At 37.2% G+C, this 19889-nt stretch overlaps 1 protein-coding gene and 1 long non-coding RNA gene across 4 annotated transcripts; both read right to left on the bottom strand.

Annotated features, from left to right (window-relative positions):
• Positions 1 to 8095: 8095 nt before the first annotated feature.
• LOC145824496 (uncharacterized) lies at positions 8096 to 14079 on the bottom strand. 3 transcript variants are annotated; one of them, XR_014366054.1, is made up of 4 exons: positions 10395 to 14079; positions 10229 to 10295; positions 9093 to 9185; positions 8096 to 8743 (listed from the first exon to the last, which is right to left on the bottom strand). It is a non-coding gene; the product is annotated as an uncharacterized LOC145824496 (long non-coding RNA). The 3 variants fall into 3 exon arrangements; XR_014366053.1 differs by having other exon boundaries at positions 10229 to 14079; XR_014366052.1 differs by having other exon boundaries at positions 10264 to 14079.
• Positions 14080 to 15564: 1485 nt separating this feature from the next.
• LOC114264124 (F-box protein At5g07610) lies at positions 15565 to 19685 on the bottom strand. Its single transcript, XM_082923079.1, has 2 exons — positions 18548 to 19685; positions 15565 to 15812 (listed from the first exon to the last, which is right to left on the bottom strand). The coding sequence occupies exons 1-2, from the start codon at positions 19683 to 19685 to the stop codon at positions 15565 to 15567; spliced, it is 1386 nt and encodes a 461-aa protein (XP_082779205.1).
• Between the last annotated feature and the right edge of the window lie 204 nt (positions 19686 to 19889).

Genomic DNA, 19889 nt, shown 5'->3' with positions numbered 1-19889 from the left:
CTGGTGCCATTGGAAATCTTACTTCCGGGGATTCAATTTGGACACAATATTGACCTGAAAAGGAGTTCATATGAAGAAGTTATGCCCGTTTGAAGTTGGACCTGCAGAGCAGATTTTTCCTGCCGGCCGGCCAAACATTATGCCGACTGGCCAAATAGATGGCCAACCGGCCAGAACATATGGCCGACCGGCCAAATAGATTTCCGACCGGCAGATTAAAGTAGCCGACCGACCATTTTTGCTAGCCGACGACCTTCCGGAGCATTCTGCAGATTGAGTGGATTCCAGCTGTGCCAGCTGGAGGGCACAGACTGGATCCTCCATACACGTGTATGGAGGATCTTGGCTCTTGGTTTTGAAGCTTCTAAGAGAAGTCTTACTCCCTTGGCTCTATAAAGGAAGCTCTCTTCTTCCTTATACTAGGTTAGAAAAACCAGCTGGGATTGATATATACATCCCTCCATATATCTCCCTCTATCTCTCACATTCAACCATCAAACACCCTTGTTCTTGGGCCATTTCTTCATCAACTCATAGCACAAGGCATCCTTACTCCATTGCAGCAACTTGAGGCTGTTCCTCAAAGCTTAGGAGCACCTAAACTTGGTCCAAGAGGTGCTGGTTTGCTGGTCTTCAAGGGTGAGTCCTCCTCTTCCCTTTTCTAGTCTTTTCTTGCTTCATATCTAAGCCATAGTTGCTTGCATTTTTGGGCTCCGACCCAAACTGTAAATCATCATATTTTGAGGTCCTCTTCATGTTTTATTGAGGACCTCTTGCTGTTTGAGGACAGTAGCTAGCACTTCCTTCTTTATCTCTCCTTTAGGCCCTAATCTTGCATGTTATTTTTGGCTTATGTGTAATATGTTTTGGGGCATGTCATAAACTGTAGATAGGCATATTTTGAGCCCTTCTTCAACATTGAAGAAGGGCTCAACACTGTTTGGGACCTCCATGTTATACTTGCCTTTATATTCTCTTTTTGGTCCCATTTTTGCATGCCTTAGCAGCCCCTGATGTTGCTGTTTTTGGACTGAGGTCCGAACTCAAAACAGCCTCATTTTGACCCATTCTTCATGTTTCATTAAGGGTCTTTGGCTGTTTGTTGAATATTTTGTATACTTTGTGTTATAGCCTCTTTTGAGCCTCATCTTGCATGACATTTTGAGTGTATTTATATACTGTTTTTGGGGCTTCCATAAACTGTAAATAGTCATATTCTTGGCTCCTCTTTAGTGTTGTAGAAGAGTCTTTTTCTGTTTGGGCTTTGCATCTACCACTTGCTTCTTTGTCCATTTTTCGGTCCAATTCTTGCATAAGAGCTTAGTCATACCTATGTTTGTTTTGGGGTTTTTACAGTTCTGTAAAATGTCATATTTTGGGTCCCTCTTAAACATTGTTGAAGGACCCTCGGCTGTTTGAGGCCTGCAGGTGTGACTTGCTTCATTAGCTTGCTTTCGGGGCCATTTTTGCATACTAGTTTTCCCCTACTTGTGTTTGCTGTTTGGCCCTGATTAAAACTGAAAACATGCTTGTTTTGGGGCTGCCTTGAATCTGTCTTCACATGTCATGATCAAATAATGTATGCTTTGTATAGCTGTAGGCCATTGTGTATGCCTAATTTTGCATTTCGGGTCGCATGTCATGCATCGGGTGCCATTTTGCCATGATTCAGGGCTGTTTCGGGTCATGTTTAGCTTCTGAAATTTTCATGCTAGCATATCATCTTGCCATGTCTTGTTAGAGCGGCATTTGGTGCCTTAGGGTCGGTCCTCGGTTTGCGTGCACATGTGCACGTACTTCGAGAATCTCATTTTTATCTAATGGCCACTGATGTGGGTGCGGCTGAGGTCCATTCACATTGGTGTAAGTCCATCTTGCATTGTGTATGCCATGTTTCAATGCGTTGTGCATGTTATGTTGTTAGCGTTGTGTGTGCCATGTAGTTATATTGCATGTTTGTATGTTTGCTTGCATGCTTAGGTTGCATGTGTATTGTTGTGCATTGCCTCGCCCCTTGACCAACCATGATTGAGGTTGGGTCTCTTGTATGTTTTGTGTGCATTGCATTTTTACATTGAATTGCAAAACTTGGCCTCTTAGGCCATCATGCGTAATTGATGGCCCGAGGGTCGAGGGGCATACTCCCTTGAGTCCATTACATGATTGGGAGAGTGGCCATGCATACACTTGCTTGAAATTCCATGCCATACACTGTCTGTTCTTGTTGCTGTCAAAAACTGTCTTCTGCAGGGAGTTTCTGCCGACCGGCATCATTTAGTGCCGACCGGCAATTGGTGGCTGGCCGATAATTACATCATCTGCCGATGGAAATTATGCACTGCCGGTGGGCATTTCCCCCAGCCGGTGGCACTCTGCAGTATGCAACAAGCCTGTCCCAGTACTTTGGCACTGTTCAGAGAAGCAGGGCAGTGTAAACCGAGGCGGCAGTGGTATGGTACGGACTTTCCGGGCGAGACGGGTTCAAGCTTGCATCGTTCGCGTATCCCGAGGCGGGGGCTGTGGCCACCTTTCTTCTTTTTGCATTCATTTTGTTCAGTAATTAGAAATTCTGTAATAATTAATGTGGTTAGTTATTTATTCGGACTGTAATATTTATTTGGACCCTCCGAGTGAGGGCAATTGTGTAATAAGTGTGGGTGCGTTGTGCATGTCTTCCAACCCCCACTTCTTTCTCCCTTTTATTTACCCGCTTATGATAGTAGACTAGGGCATATTTAAATTCGCATAACAGTATGATAGGATGCGTGCATCCATACATTTGTCTTACATGCACCGGGCTCGGCACATCATGCTAACTGCACTTGTATTTCAATTCCAAGTTGAGTACTTGTTAGTTGCAGCATTTCACATGCCATCTTTAGGATAGCCGAGCCTGTTTAGAGTGCATCTTTGCATGTGTTGCATTAGCCATTTTTAACATGAACTAGGATCATGCATATGATTACTGACTAGTTTCTGTTTTGGCTCGGAATACTAGGTAAGCTTTTATGCTTTAGCATATCGCATGCGTGTGAGTGTTGCCATGACAGTATGATTACCATGAGGCTAGCTGCTTATGTGATATAACTGCTTGAATGCCTGTGGATGGAGGTTGAATTACCTAAATTGGAATAATGCATTAAAACTGTGAGTTTTAAGCCCACTAGATAGTGGTAAAATCATCTTTTCTAAAAGCCCACTTGAGGGTGGCAAAATCTGCATTTTAGCCTACTTGCGAGTAGCAAACCATTTTCAAAACAAACATGAAATGTTTTGTTCCAATTTGGGCGATTTGGTCTATACTTGTTTGCTGCACGCACAACATAGTAATTCTAGGCTAATAACCGGATTAAGAACACATAACGTTTTCAAAATTGGATATCACGGTTAGTAGAGGCCGGTCTTCAGACCGGGCGAGAAGGGGTGCTCATAGCTGACCTTCCCCGATCGTACCCAAGTTCCCGAGCCGAGGCAACTTTGGTGATGACGGACACGTGACCTTCGGCACCGAGTCAGGGTTTCTTAAATTTCCCCATTTTAAAATATTTAGGTGGCGACTCTGTATCTGGCAAAGCAGTCCATGTTTGGCACTTCTTTTCAAAAAATTTGTTTCTCAAAACGATTTGCCGGATTTGGACTCTTTGGTTCAGATTAAGAACCGTGATACAAATCGAGTCCGAACTGTAGTAGCGAGGTCCCCCTCCGCGGGCACGTCTACAATATGCATTACACACCGAAGCATTACCCGTCAAGTTATAATTGATTCTGATCGAATAACACAGTTTCAAAAATTAACAAAGAAACTAAAGTAATGAAAATGACTAAATTGAAATTTTAGTAAAAGTACATTGGTGACTAAGTGGAGATACTAAAGTGAGATTTTAATAAAAGTGCAATGTGCTAAATGTAATTAGTACAATCACGTGGATGTTTTTCGTTAGTTTTCAAACGTCAATGCACAATTGGACCAAATTGCAACTTGGCTCAAAATTTAGAGGGTTAACTATAAGGACCAAAGTGAGATTAGATGTAAAATATAGAGATGCAAAGTAAAATTTGCTCATGAGTGTAGGTAAGAATGGAATGATAATTCATTGACCTATTAGGTGTATTGGGTTAACTGTAATATAGTGAAATGGAGTGATCATTCCATCAAAATATCCATTCCATATTTGGTTGACTAAAAAAATAATAAAAATATATATTACAGATAGAATCATCATTTATCATTATTAGGAAATGATCATTCTATAAGAAAACCTAAGGAATGATTATTTCATTTATTTTATCTCATTCCAATGAATAAAATAGAGTATTAATGGAAGAAAAAAGCTATGAATCTAGGATTCTGGCCGTGAAAGTTGTCCAGAAAATGTTTGGATGGTGTGGATGTAAACTTGATATGTTATACGTCCCACCTTTAACAAATTTAACCCACATGCTAAATTCTAGGTAATTTAGAAAAAAAATTTCTAGATGCCTAGTCCCACCGTTAATCGAATGACCATTCTACTAAATTAATGAATGATTATTTCATTTTTAATATAAATTTTTTTACCCAATCAAACATGAAAAGATATTAAGAAAAAATGATTACACCATTCCATTCTTATTTGTTTGGAAACGTTTATAATTTTTGTGTAAATTACACTTTGTATTCCTGCATTTTATACCAAATCTCACTTTGACCCCTACACATGAAATCATGAAAATCAACCCCTTGTATTTTTGGTCAAATCCCACTTTGGTCTCTGCACATAAAATTGTGACAGTCAACCCCTGGTACTTTTAGTCAAATCTCACTTTGGTCCTTCCATAAGTGTCAATGTCTCATTTCTGGGATAAATTACACTTTGCATCAAATCTCACTTTGGCCCTTACACATGAAATTATGACAGTTAACCCCCTGCAGTTTTGGTCAAATCTCACTTTGGTCCCTACACGTAAAATTGTGACAGTCAACCCTCTGTACTTTTAGTAAAATCTCACTTTGGTCTCTACACAAGTGTCAATGTCCCCCTTTCTGTTACTCAATTATTTAAATCTTTAAAAGAATCTAGTCATGTGATAAGAATGTCACTACGACTCGGGGGTAAGAAAAGAAAATCATCTACATTTTTCATCAATACATACTTTATCCCAAAATTTACATCAAAATATGCCTATATTAGGCTAAAATAAAACGTAGATTGTAACCAATTAAGAATACGAACTAGGGTTTTTCATAAATTGGAATCACAAAATTCTATTTTTCATGGTAACACGGTCTTCTGTCTATTCATCTTTTTTTCTCTTTGATTTCTTTGTCGTATTTTTTTTTATTTTAAAAACTCTACTTTCTTGCCTTTTAATCTCAATTTTTACCATACGAATATATATATATATATATATATATTGTATTATAACTCTCATATGCTTATTACGTAGGACAAAGTGTATATATATTGTATATTGTATTATATAACTCTCATGTGCTTATTACGTAGGACAAAGTGTATTGATAGGAAACATGGATGATTTTCCTCTCTTACCCTCATTTTATAGTCACATTTTATGTCACATGACTGGATTTTGTTAAAGATTTAAAAGCGAAGTAACATAAGAAGGACATTGACACTTGTGTAAGGATTAAAGTGAGATTTGAGTAAAAGTACAGGGGATTGACTATCACAATTTCATGTGTAGAGACCAATATGGGATTTGATTAGAAGTGCAGGGGATTAACTGTCATGATTTCATATATAGGGGTCAAAGTGAGATTCAGTGCAAAGTGTAATTTACCCCCCATTTCTATTACTCAATTGTTTAAATCTTTAATAGGATTCAGTCATGTGATAAGAATGCGACTATGACATGAAGATAAGAAAGGAAAATCATCTACATTTTCCACCAATATACACTTTATTCCAAAATTTAAATCAAAATATGACTATATTAGGATAAAACAAAACGCAGATTATGAACAATTATGAACATGAGCTAGCGTTTTGCATAAATTGGAATTACGAAACTCTATTTTTCACTGTAATACAGTCTTCTGTCTATTCATCTTTCTTTCTCTTTGATTTTTTTATCGCATTTTTTATATTTTATAAACTCTATATTTTCTTGCCTTTTCGTCCCAATTTTTACCATACAAACATATATATATATATATATATATATTGTATTATATAACTCTCATGTGCTTCACGCAAGACAAAGTGTATTGGTAGGAAATATGAATGATTTTTTTATCTTACTTTCATTTCGTAGTCACATTTTTGTCACATGATTACATTCTATTAAAGATTTAAAAATGAAGTAACAGAAGAAAAACATTGACACTTGTATAGGGACCAAAGTGAAATTTGAATAAAAATGCAAGGGGTTGACTATCACGATTTCACGTGTAGGGACCAAAGTGATATTTGACCAGAAGTGTAAGGAGTTGACTGTCAGGATTTCATGTGCAGGGGCCAACATTAGATTTGGTACAAAGTGCAGGGGTACAAAGTGTAATTTACCCCAATAATTTTTTTGGATAGCAATCCAACTCAACATAACCAAAAGATTATCAAGTAAATTGTCAAATATCAATCATACATACATATAAAAAAACCATGCATTATCAAAACTATTTCATTACATTTTTTTTTTATTCAAAAGCTATTTTATTTATCTTTTAAAAAAAAAAAAAACAAAATTAAACCTTATATTTTTCACACAAAAATACCAAATACCAACACTTGTCATTTGATAAAAGAATTTTCAAATTAAAAACACAATAGAATATCTAAACTCTTTTTCAATTGAAAACACAAACAGAATATTTAAACAAATTGAAAACACAAAGTATTACAAATTTCTTGGGGTGCTTACGGTTTGGCAGTTCAGTTGCGGCCTATGAAGCACGGATACTTCAAAAAGGGAGACGTATCCGTATCGGATACTTATCGGATACCGATACTCCTTGGATACTCGCGGATACGTATCTGATACTTCTTAAAAGTATCGGATACTTCTTAATTAATTTTTTATTAATTTTGAAGTATCAGATACTTAATTTTTGAAGTATCGGATACTCAAAATTACATATTACTTATAATATTTTGTTTAGTTCTTTGATAAGAGGAATATAGTAAGAGTTAAAGTAATAGAATTTGTCAAATTGATGTATCCTTATTGTGTCTCTCGCTTTCTCATTCTCTCACGTTTCTTGTCTTTGCTCTCATTCTTTTTTTGGTGTTGGCATGTAAAGATGATGTTTAATTTGCATTTGTTTTTGTTTTTAGTTTTGGATGTTTTATGAATGTTTGAAGACTTTTAGGTTAATAGGAATCTCTCTCTTTATTTATTAATTTACTTTAAGTTTTATTTTCATGCATATTACATTATTAAAATTATAAAAATATTTTTTTTTACGAGCGTATTCCCGCTGTACCTGTATCATACTTTTTCAAATTTTGACGTGTCGCCATATCCGTATCCGTGCTTCCTAGGTTATCATTGATGACTTAAAAAAGTATATTTGCTGAAATTTTTATTTAACAATGGTTTTTTGGCTTTAGCTATTGTCCTGTGATATTCGTTGATAAAGGGGAACAAGTTGAAACTATTGACCTTGAAGACTCTTAATTTTATAGGAATCTTTATTCTTTATTAAGTTGTCTTTTGTTATATGTTTTATTTTTATGCATACTGCATTACTAAAAATTATAAAAATAATATTTTTATGAACGTATCCCTGTCGTACCCGTATCCTAGTTTTTCAAATTTTTTCGTATCGCCGTATCCGTATCGTATCGTATCCGTATCCCGTATCTGTATCCGTGCTTCCTAGGTTGCGGCTAAAAAAATCTCAAATTTGTTATCCATCCAAAATTAGACGGATTGAAAAAAAAATTAATCCACAACCGTCCACTCGTCATCACGCATTTATCCAAAATGCAACAGATCAGTTTAGTTCAGTTGATTTAGACAGATCAGAATATCCGTTAAGCACCTCTAATCATTACCTCATCCATGTTCCCCACCAGATAGCTGAACAACACACAACATAAAGAATCTACATTTTTTTTTTTTTTTTTTTTTTTTTTTTTTTTCTTTAATCAGCAAAAAGAATCTACATGTTCCTGGTGAAGTGAGTCCAATTACATGGAAAGCGCAATGCTATTGAAATACAACATATATAATAAATAAAATAATATATCTGGGTTTCCAACCAAGTATGTTTGTTTCAATCAGAAGAGAGGAACCAATATCTCAATTCAAAAGAAAGGGACAAAAAAAGGAACTGTCTAAGCTCACATTATAGATTATTATCTCCACGACTTCAGCATTTGCATTTGCACTTGCACGTTCATGTGGGGGAGTAACAAGATTACCTTCAGACCTGCAAACAGATAAAACTCCGGCTCAAGAATAACAAGTCCACAGTCAAAAAATGTAAAAAAGAATACCTTTGCAGCAACCTTTTTGTTGCCAATTTTAGGGTGTACCATATAAGCATGGTCAACGACAGCTGCCCCCTTAGGCAGATTTTTAATATATACACAATGTGAAAGAGACCACTACAACATCAGGCAGCACAATTTTTCTATTGTGTAGCAATCCATTATCTTACGTCTCTCTGTTGGTGTAAACATGAAGATATGGCTACCTAAAAGATCTCTGGTGATAGTTTCTTTCTACAAACTCTCTGGAGCCCGTATTTCCAACAACTTCCTCTTGCCATTCTCTACACTGCATTGAGCCAGCCAATCTGGAAGGAAGAAAGGACTTCTACCAAAAGTCAGGTTATTTGAAAGAGTATTCAAGGAAGAGTGTTAAACTATCAAAATTTAACATTACGCTGAGGGCAATGTTTGCATTAATAATACAAACTATTTTCCCTCTTGAACTTCTACCATCAGGCATTGCATATCCAACCAATTCAGTGATAAAACTTTTCCCACTATAATCAGCAGCAATGCCTCTCTCAGCTATCACAGATCCCAAAACAAAGATACCGATTGAACTCATATAGTGACAAATAAGAAGGCTTTGGCCGAAGATACAGTCAAAGGAGAATAATTGCATAATTGGGAAAGAATAAAGATTTAGAAGGTGACCTGAACTTCCAGCCGAAACATGCTCTCATAAAGAAATGGAGTATGACGACTCTGACAACCATTGGGCTTTAGAGTTGTAATAGAATCCTTCATCTGTTACAGAAAGCAAACCATTTTGTCTCGATAAATCAATTATTAATAAAAGCAGCACAAGCCAAGAAATCTGAATATAGAAAAAGCAAGACATATACAGATCGAGGAATAGGAGTCCAAATTCCATGTACTGGCCGAAGAACATGGTAACACATCTGCCAAAAGGCACATTTATGAGAAGCTATGTTGTATACCATAATATTACGAGTCTCTTTAGCAAAAAACATGGCAATTATTTCACCATGCAAAATCTACCTGCTGTGCAGTACATAAAGGCCCAACTCCAATGCATGGCTCTGGTTTTACAATGATTCCGAAGCTGGTAATCCAAACAAATTAAAGTGTGTAATGAAGCAAATAGGTAAGATTATGCCCAATTAACTGTTCCCAAGGATAAAATATTAACACATCTCTTAAATATTTTAAGCTCTGTGACCAGGCTATTCCATCTCAATTTTGTCTTCTATCAATATCAGTTTTACAGGAAACCAAAAAAAAAAAAAGAAAAAGAAAAAGGAAACCCCAGATTTTACAATTCCATCTCAATATTGTCTTCTCTCAAATTTTACAACTTCCTTGTCCAAAATTTTCTTCCATATTTCACCCCCTCCCTAATATTATATATAATACCACAACCTTACATTTGTCTTTTCTTATTGGGTTAGTTTCACTTTTATCTCCTAAACTAAATAAAAAAATAAAAACACAACCAATTAGGCCTCAAATCATTTCCCTTTTCAAACCATATTCAAACATAACATTAAAGGATTTGAATGCATATTGAAATCATACATGCTAAAAATAGACTTGATTAACTCATGCTCAACAACTAAGGTCTTTTTTCCTCCAGTTAAGATAGGGCTAATTGGAGTGACCTCAAGTACTTTTGGCCTGTTCATGAATATACCATTACTTCAAGATATCAATAGCATACTTTCTGAAATATGAGGGAACATGAATACATCTGGAATTATACACATATATGTATATATATCCATAGTACATATAGAGACAGAAATGAACGAATGAATTTGAACACATACGGGAATTAGCGAAAGAATTGAGGTGTGTAGATGACCTTTGCAATTGCTCTGAGCTTCAATGCCAATTCTTTGTAGAGAATAAAAAAACACATATAAATCTTAGGTCTTCAAGATTGAGAGATCAAGAGAGAGATTGAGAGACCAAGAGAGAGAATGAGAAACCTACAGAGAGAGATCCATACTTGTGAACCACGATGGCAAGCGTGAGAGAGAGGTAGGGCATGTGAGAGAGAAAGAGAGAGAGAGAGCTGGAGCAATTGAATAAATTGGGGGAACAAATTTATATATATATATATATATATGAAGAAAAGGAAACAAATTGGGAAAAATAAATTAGAAATTCCACTAAAGCAACGTAGTTTTGCATCATTACCTCATTCATATTCCCCACCAATAGCTAACAACAGAACATAAAGAATCTTCATGTTACTGGAGAAGTGACTTCAATTTGCATGAAAAGTGCAATGCTATTGAAATAAACTATTGAGGAACAACTAGCTACTAAGTGAACTCAATTTCAAATTTTATGCAAAAGGCAACTAGAAAATGCTATGAAAGTTGATTAATCACACCTTTATCCAGTTTCCATTAATGAAGTTATTAAATACATTCCCATTTGATAGCCAAAGAGGCTCCTTTTGGCTCAGGAGGATGCACCAGTTGCTGTTTCCTGCTGATCCACACACCTAGAATTGAAAGCCTTACAAATCTATGTTACCTTGATATATGCATGATCTAAGAATAGCCAAGTTATAATAGTAGTTGTTTTTGTAAAAAATAATTCAAGTGCCTTGATTTTTATGAAAGTGTACCATTAAAAAAAAATTAAAAAATCAATTCCAGTGACAAAACGATACACTAACTGGTATGGAATTCATACCCGTAAGGGTTTAGCTCAATTGGTAAGTCTCAACTTCGCCCGATATGTGAAGCTACACATATCCGGGGTTTTACTGGGTCTCACTGAAGGTGGAGTCAAGGGTTCTCGTTATCAAAAAATGAAAAAAAGAGACTGGTATGGAATTCATAACTTTCTCTGCCAACCACATATCTAAACAAAGAGATATAAAGACATTCTCAAGGCAGAAATATAGGCTCATTTGCACAAGTAGCAGCTCTAGGACTTGAACCAGTGAAGTAATGGCAGTTACTTGTTATGCAGTAAATGAGCCGCTATATCTTTGGGTCATAAGCAGTAATGGAATAATCCTGTAACATAAGCAAAAAAATATTAATTTTTAGATTTGAAGAAGAAATTAAATATCTTGTGCAATTTAGAAGAAATAAATCCTTCTTTCAAGATTCCGAGCATATCAATTGAGAACACAATACTGCCACTAAGGTTCATAAAACTAAGAAGAAAGCATAGCATTAACTGAAAGAATAGTTAATGAAAACAATTCAAGTGCTTTCCTGCCATCTTGTCTCCCTACCTCTCTCTCATATATATAAATATACATATATGTACATTTGTTTTCTTGTATGTACATTTGTTCTCTTGTCAAATGCTTAATTCTATCTATGACAAATGCCTTAAACAAGTTTAAGATTTACACACATGAAAGATATTAATGAAGCAAACATCTTTAACAAAGCTACGCTAATAGCATGAGTTTAATCTCCCTCATTAACATAGCACATTCCAAGAATAAAGCAATTTAATGAAAAAAGGATTGCCGTCAAATGCATAAAATGATTTTCACATGACATGAATTAAAAGACACAAAAGGAAACGGAAAAGGTATACAACCTTTAGAAGGGTAAAGTACAAATCAACCGTGGCCACTTGAATGACCACCACCACTGCCACCAAGGCAACTGATGCCGCCACCACCACACTCACGTTAAGCTGTATTGCTCTGCCTCCACTTCTACGCAACTTCAAGTTTACGTTCATCACATGAGCACAAGCACTACCATTAACAAAACAACACCACCTGAACCACCTAATGCTGGCAGTCCTTCTGACAGCACTACCACCATCAAAGTTGCACGCCTTCTCTACCTTTAAAGAGTGATACACTCTCTACTAGTGATGAAGGACAGCTTAGTATAAATTAAAACAAGGAAAATAGGACTAGGCTTTGTAAAATAATGGATTACAAGAGATACGTTCAGATTATGATGATTAAGGCCAATTTGACCGATTTGAATGAACAGAAATTCAGCAAATAGGAAAAATAAACGATAAAAGTACCTTACTCCATAGGGGGGCCGCTTGAGTTCCACACTCGAGTCAGTAGAAGAATTCAGCAAATAGGAAAAAGAAAAAAAGAAAAGTACCTAATGCTTTAAACAGGAAAAACTTTCATTACAACTCTTAAATCGTGTAACAAGGGGCCCGTTTCATAGAAACTACAGTACACAGATTCCAAAAAATTTCCTATAACCATGACTTTCTAAACTCCTATAACAGCATACCTAGTACTAGTCAAGGACAAAAAAAATAATAATAATAAAATAGAAGTTTCGCAACCAAAAACGTAGCCCTAGCTAGTAAAACCACTAAACTGCCATATACTATAACCAATGGATTGTGAACAAGTCCTTTCTCCTTCTTGTTTTTCCAACATCAACTAGAATGTAGAAACTAACAATATAAGTTGCAAAATCAAACTCTTAAGATTTAGAAAGCAATGGACTTTGAACTCTCTAGACTATCCACCTATTGTAACATACAAATATATATATATTTTTTCTTGGATCAGCATTCGAATAATTTTAAATGTGGCTTCACATGTCTTTGATCACTCTCTAAAAAACATAAATGACTGCACTATCCGGTGGGTTAAAGATCTCACCCCATCTTTGAAATTGAAATCTTAAGTCTGAAACTTGAAACTTGAAAGAACATATGACAATAGATTATTACAAAGAAGAAAAATCAGACATTATCAGATTTTGTGTTCTTGGCTGCAGGGTCTAGAAGCACAGATGTGCTTAAAACCTAACAAACAAATTATCATTGCATCGAGAAATGAAAAATGTAACAGTTAAAAATACTGTATTATTGATTGATATTGATTGATTTATTGATGTGTTATATTACAAAGCAGAGTAGCTCATTATATAGGAGAGGGTTTGGGTAGTAGGTGAGGAGTAGGTGAGGGTAAATTGGTGGTAGGTGTAGTAGGTGTGGTAGTAGGTGGTGGTAGGTGTAGGTAAATTCTAAAGGTGTAGTAGGTGGTAGGTGTAGTAGGTGGTAGGTGTGGTATGTGTTATATTACAAAGCAGAGTAGCTCATTATATAGGAGAGGGTTTGGGTAGTAGGTGAGGAGTAGGTGAGGGTAAATTGGTGGTAGGTGTAGTAGGTGTGGTAGTAGGTGGTGGTAGGTGTAGGTAAATTCTAACAGCCCCCCGCAAACTCAAGGAGGATAGAAACTAACCAACTTGAGTTTGGAGAGAGGAACAAAACAAGAAAATACATAAAAAAGGATAGGTGACACTGTATGGTCGTGTCAGACCATTGGTGAAGACACTGGATGGTGGTGTCATAACGTTGTAGAGGACACTGTATGGGGGTGTCATAACGTTGTAGAGGACACTATATGGGGGTGTCAGACCGATGTAGAAGACAGTTTATGGGGTCATGTCGGACCGTTGTAGAAAACAGTTTATGGGGTCATGTCGGACCGTTGTAGCAGACAATGTTGTGACAGTTTACGGAGTCTTGCTGGACCCTTGTAAAAACTAACCGGAATCAATGTCGGGACAGTTTACAGAGTCTTGTCGGACCCATGTAGAAACTAACCGGAATCTATGTCGGGACAGTTTACAGAGTCTTGTCGGACCCTTGTAGAAACTAACCGGAATCTATGTCGGGACAGTTTACAGAGTCTTGTCGGACCCTTGTAAAAGTGGCACCCTCAAAAGGTGTACCCAATTTTGTCAAAAGGCGTGCCATCAAAAGGCGTGCCCAATTCATCAAAAAGTGTGCCGGACATGATGGCGAGGCACGTGGGCGCCTTGGCTTGCGTGCCCGTTTGTCGGCTGGTGGTAAGAGGCGCGCGATGCGCGTGGCTGCCTCGGCTATAAGACAGAGGCTGAGGCTGAGGCAAAAAACCTGCAAGAGATATTCTGAGAGAGATTTCTGAGAGAGATTCTGTAACACTCTGTTTTCTGAGAGAGAATTCTGAGAGAGATACTGTGTAACACTCTGGTGCCTAGAAAATGGCTTCATCGTCTTCCCGCGGGCTGCTCACCCTCTTTCCCGACCTCAACGAGTCAACGAGAGAGAGAACTGGTGCGGTGGCACTGGAAACTCAACCAAGCGCCCCGGAGTTTGCTCCGTTGAACTTTCCGATGCGGTCGGTGGAGCAAAGAATGGCAGTGCAGTCAGATGTGGAGGCCAACCAGTATACTTTGAAGGCATGCGTGGAAAGCATGACGGCGGTCACAAACTTGTCGAACCGGCTGCAGAGTAGGACAAATGAGGTGCAGCAGTTAACCTCCCAGCTGGCTCTGCTCCAACGCATGTATAAAGATGCGCGAGCAGAGATAAGTGTGCTGAAAGCAGAAAATAAGGAGCTAAAGCGGAAGGCCACCGTGATGTGGCGATTTGGAGGTCCGCCATATGCTGCAGTGGAGGAGCAGGGGGGAGGCAACTTGCTTGGTAGTCTAGAAAGCACGGAGGCAACACCGTCAAGGACCACCCAGGACGGAGGCAAGAAGAAGAGACCGGCGGCAGAGTAGAGAAGAAAAATCCCACCTGTGATTGTTTGTTTGTATTTTTTTTTTTTTTTTTTTTTTTTTTTTTTGTGTAAACATGGTGATCGGGGTGAGCCCTGACATGAATAACATGAGTTTGGTATGCAGATCTTCCTGCGTCTTTTTTTTTTTCTTTTTTTTCTTTTTTTTTTTTTTTTACGGAAAATAGGATGATGCTCACGAGTTGTATAAGAAGGAAAATGGATAGAAAAAGAAAGATAGAATAAATAAAATAAAATAAAATAAAATAAAATAAAAGTAGGAGTAGTGAAAATATATTATAATAAATATATATATATAGTTAAATAAAAGAAAAGGGAAAAGAACGTGGGTGCACATGGGTTTGGTTTGATGATGCATTAGTTTAAGATGATGCATTAGTTTAAGATATATATATATATTAAAAAAAGGAATGTGAGATGGAAATTGGGTTGGTGTGCAAAGCTGGTGATGCGGTTTTGTTGTCAAAAGGATGGATTTAAAATAAATATAAAAAAAGAAAAAGAAAGTGGAGACAAAAGTGGGAACACATGTGCTGGTGGTGTGTTGTAATGGTCAAAAAGGTAGATAAAAAAATAAAATAAAATAAGGTTCAAGGTGCTGTTTCAATCTTAATCTCTGGTGTCTCTTCAACTTTTATCTCCCGAGTCATCCTGTTCAACTGTTTCACGGTTTTCCTTAGCAGCCGCTTGGGTGGATTCAGCGACACTTTCCCCTGCATTAGAAGTGGCCTCAGCACTAGTATCTCCACTACTTTCATCAGCAACAACAGGGTTTTGAGCTATCGACTTCCGCCATTGATGGATTGGAAGAGGAAGCTTCGGCTGCGAGAGGCGGCCAGAGAGAGAAGAAGAAGAGTTTTGTGCTTGGACAGCAGCTGGGGAGGAGGCACATGCAGAGTGATCAAGGTATGTGTAAGAAAAAATCTTAGCGGACTAGGTTGAGGTCCGGCGGGCAGCTAAGGTGAGGTTGCCGCCCGCCGGGGAAGCGAAAATATCAGGTTCTAAACCTCGCTCTGATACCAAGTTAAAAATACTGTATTATTGATTGATATTGATTGATTTATTGATGTGTTATATTACAAAGCAGAGTAGCTCATTATATAGGAGAGGGTTTGGGTAGTAGGTGAGGAGTAGGTGAGGGTAAATTGGTGGTAGGTGTAGTAGGTGTGGTAGTAGGTGGTGGTAGGTGTAGGTAAATTCTAACAGTAACCAACAAAAGAAAGACATTTTTTGTCTTTGGGAAACATACCCCCATAGCCGAACAAGGACTTAAACCTTACACCTTTTAGCAACAATAGGAGATTCCACTAAAGCTAACAGATTGTGCCAATGTTCGAACAATACCTAAACTAGTTGATAGTTAATTACATGTCTACAATAGTATACTCGTACAATCATATGAGTAAAAATGAAATATAAAGTTCTTTTCAAGGAAAGAAATTCAAGCTATAATCATAACAAAAACTATACAGGCATAAAAATACATGTGAAGAAAGAAAGAGATAAAAAGAAACAAGAAAGAAAAAATGAGAAGTAAAAGAAAAGAACCATATACAGAATGGCAGCATGCTACTTAACATCCCTGACCAATGACTAAGCCCCCAAGACCATGTAGCAATACGTCAATGAAACCTAGCAGTCATTCATTTAATTACACAAGATCACCTAATAAATGTCTTGGTCAAGTTAATGTTCTTTGGCATGGAAAAGCATTTAGGGACAATAGGGCTATAATACATGACTCAAACAGAAGGGAGGTGTTTTAGGTTACGTAAATTAGTTTAAAAAAGAAGGGAAAAAAAAAATGATGATTTCTTGCAAAAATACGGTTACTAGGTTTGGACAGTACCAAAAGTGACCCTAATAAAGACTTCAATTGCAAATTTAATGGAGCGAAAGAACATAGGCTCCAAATGTCGTTGAAATTGAATTTTAGGTTTACGATGGTAGTACAATGATTACTACGATTCTATTTGTACTTTATGTTTTAATAGTCATTGGTATAAACTATTCAAACAAATCTTATTAAACACACGTAGGAGGAATTAGATTTTATATGAATTTCCATTACAATACTATATGAATGATCACACAATACTTTGAAGTAAGCAGAGCAAAAAAGATTTAGAAAACAGTTGACAATCAACCTCGGGTATTATAAATAAAAACACATTCATTTACTAAAACAAAAAGATCTAAACTTGAAAATAAGAAGGAAAAAAGAAGAAGGAAAAATATACCGTCTTCTTCCTATGTATGAAAATAATGGGATGAAGAGGAGTAGAACCAACCTGTGTCATCTAGTGAATCTAACTAAATCTGAGTCAACCAAACATTTTTTTTTTTCTCTTTTTTTTAATAATGTCATCATTGACAACTACTAGAAAGAAACAAACCTATATACTTGGTTGGTTAGAAATATGATGTGTCACAAAAAATAAAGATTGAAAGGAAGTGAAAACAAAATTGATTTTAAATTTGGTACAAACAAAATGAAATATTAAAGTAGAACTGCATTAAGAGAAGAAAAGAAAAGAAAAAAAAAAACACTAGTGACGAAAGAGAAATCGCGGAAGAGAGAGGAGGTACATAGATTACAATTCAAATCTATTACAGCAGATCACCAGCCTTGTAGGCCAAATGCAATCTGATGCTTGGTCAACCTTTGATGTTAGGGGCTCAAATCTCCTTTTGTCTTCCCAGCCAAAGAAGAAGAAGAAGAAGAAATAAAAGCGATGAAGAGAAGAGGTCTATTGCTTTGTCATGTCTACAAAGCAAGTACGTGACAGATTGTAAGAAAAAAATACAGGAAAAAGGGAAGTGCATCAATGATTTGTTGCTGAAGAAATGCAGGTTATTGGCAATGAACAGCTTCATTTCTGAGAAACAAGAACAGAATTATAAAATTCAAACAATATTCACGATGAACATATACTAACAAATCTTACCTTGACACGACGTCAGTCTACATTTCTATCCTGAGACCCTTTAAGAGGAAATACAAAGGATGCTAAACCTTATTATTCAAGTCTTCAACTTGTTTAACTTCATTAATACATTAATTCTTCTTTCTGATTATTGTCCAACCATGTTTTTTAATATATTTCATTCATTCATCATTACTTTGGCACCCGCCGATAGTAAAGATAACGTAGGTTTTTGATTGGTCACAGCCTTCGCAAATGCATCATCATTTCATCACCTCGCCAAAGTTTTGAATTACGTTCTTACTTAGAAACTCAATAAGCTCAAACAGGAAGTAAAATCAATCATATTAGAAATGACACATTGTTGATGTTACAAAACTATTTCATTGCAAAAGCCATATATAAATTTAATCGAACAGGAAATAAAATCAATTAAACATATCATAAATGACACATCCTTGATGTTAAAAACCATTTCATTGCAAAAGGCATAAATAAGCTTACAACTGTTGAAATTATTACACCAATAGAGGGGAAAAAACATTCTTAACTAGAAGGAAGAAAAAAACTAGAAAGGAAACAAATGAAACATTGAAATGGAGACAACACCGATTATTTTCCAAAGAAATGCCATCAAACATTAAATATTGTCTCCATGCATGGATGGATGAAAGCCGACGGACACATTTGTATATTGTCAATATCACAAGGACGCAGCTTCAAATTGCAAACCTTCCTAAAACTTCTATCCTTAAAGTTATAGGATATGACTTGACAAGATAGGTAGAAGATCACGCATAAATCCCCTTCAACTTCTCCTCCAAGGAAGCAAAGCACTTCGACTTCACCCGTTATCCCTGGAAAAGCCAATGCACCCATCTCAAGGTCAACACGATATTTCACAAACCAGTGAGAATAGTTGCTCTCCAACCCCCACACATCAAACTGATTACCCCAATTTTGAATAGATTCAATGAACAGTAGATGACCTCCAGACTCCCCAAAATACGCTGGGGACTTTGTGAGACTATATGGCATCGGGAATGGGAAGAATTCATCTCGATTAATATCATAAGCTATTGATGTTGCTGAGTGGCAACGAAGCCAATGGATCTTACCATCAGAGAATACACCATTTGCAATTATCATATCCGATGGGTAAATAACGAGTACAGAAATCACCCAAGTTCGAGTTTCGGACGAATATATAGCAATTTGGTAATCAGGGCTGAGGTCTCTTCTGGAAATGAGAGCAATTATTTTGTAGTGAAGTGAAAGAGAGGGGTCAAATGCTAAGTTGATGGAAACTATGTGGTCGTACTGACCCCCGTTAACAGGCCTAGGAATGGTGGAATATTGCTGGGTGGTAGGGTTGAGAACGTAGCAACGGCTGTGATTACAACAATCCAAGCCGGGCCAAGAGGAAGTGCAGAGCAATAAGCCATTACAGGACTTGGAAATAATGACAAGGTCGCGGTTATCGAAGAAATCGAGATATAGAGGAGCAATTGAACGGTTGTGTTTAACAAGACCATTGAGAGATACATGATTGAATTTGATATTGTGAGAAAAGCGAGAATACCTTCGTAAGAAGAAAGAGGAAGGAGATTTCGGCGGAATCCAGCGTTGAAGAACAAAAGGATCCGAAATCTTGGATACGGTCTTGAATCGGAATAGAGGTTTCGCCGGTAGGCGTATCAGGATCTGGCTCAGCAGATCGTCGTCTCCGATCACTTTTTCGGCGGCAGTGAGAGTGAGGTTGGTGGTGGTGTTTACAGAGAGACGGCGGCGTTGGCGGCGTTGGACGGAGGAGGACGCCATGGCGGCGGAGGCGGTGGTGGACGAGGTCGATCGGGAGGTGAGGCGAGGGAGAGGGAGAGGGATAGGGAGAGAAGTAGGGTTAAGGTTAGGGTGAGGGGTGGGGCGGGTACAGAAGAAGAAGAAGAAGAAGAAAAAATAGGAAGAGCGGAGAAGGATGGATTATGCATAGCGAAGAAGAGAGGTGAGTAACCTCCAATCTGGCAT

Source organism: Camellia sinensis, chromosome 4, assembly GCF_055761805.1.
Source record: "Camellia sinensis isolate YWXY chromosome 4, ASM5576180v1, whole genome shotgun sequence".
Lineage (NCBI taxonomy): Eukaryota > Viridiplantae > Streptophyta > Magnoliopsida > Ericales > Theaceae > Camellia > Camellia sinensis.
The sequence above is the reverse complement of the archived record's forward strand: the minus strand, read 5'-3'. Positions and strand labels throughout refer to the sequence as shown.

What these genes read in the sequence shown, in the direction of transcription:
- LOC114264124 (XM_082923079.1), bottom strand. Translation starts at nt 19,685, where the DNA reads ATGGCGTCCTCCTCCGTCCAACGCCGCCAACGCCGCCGTCTCTCTGTA. An exon ending in TATTGACAATATACAAATGT is followed by an intron (nt 15,813 to 18,547) that starts GTCCGTCGGCTT and finishes CCTCCTCCCCAG; the next exon opens with CTGCTGTCCAAGCACAAAAC.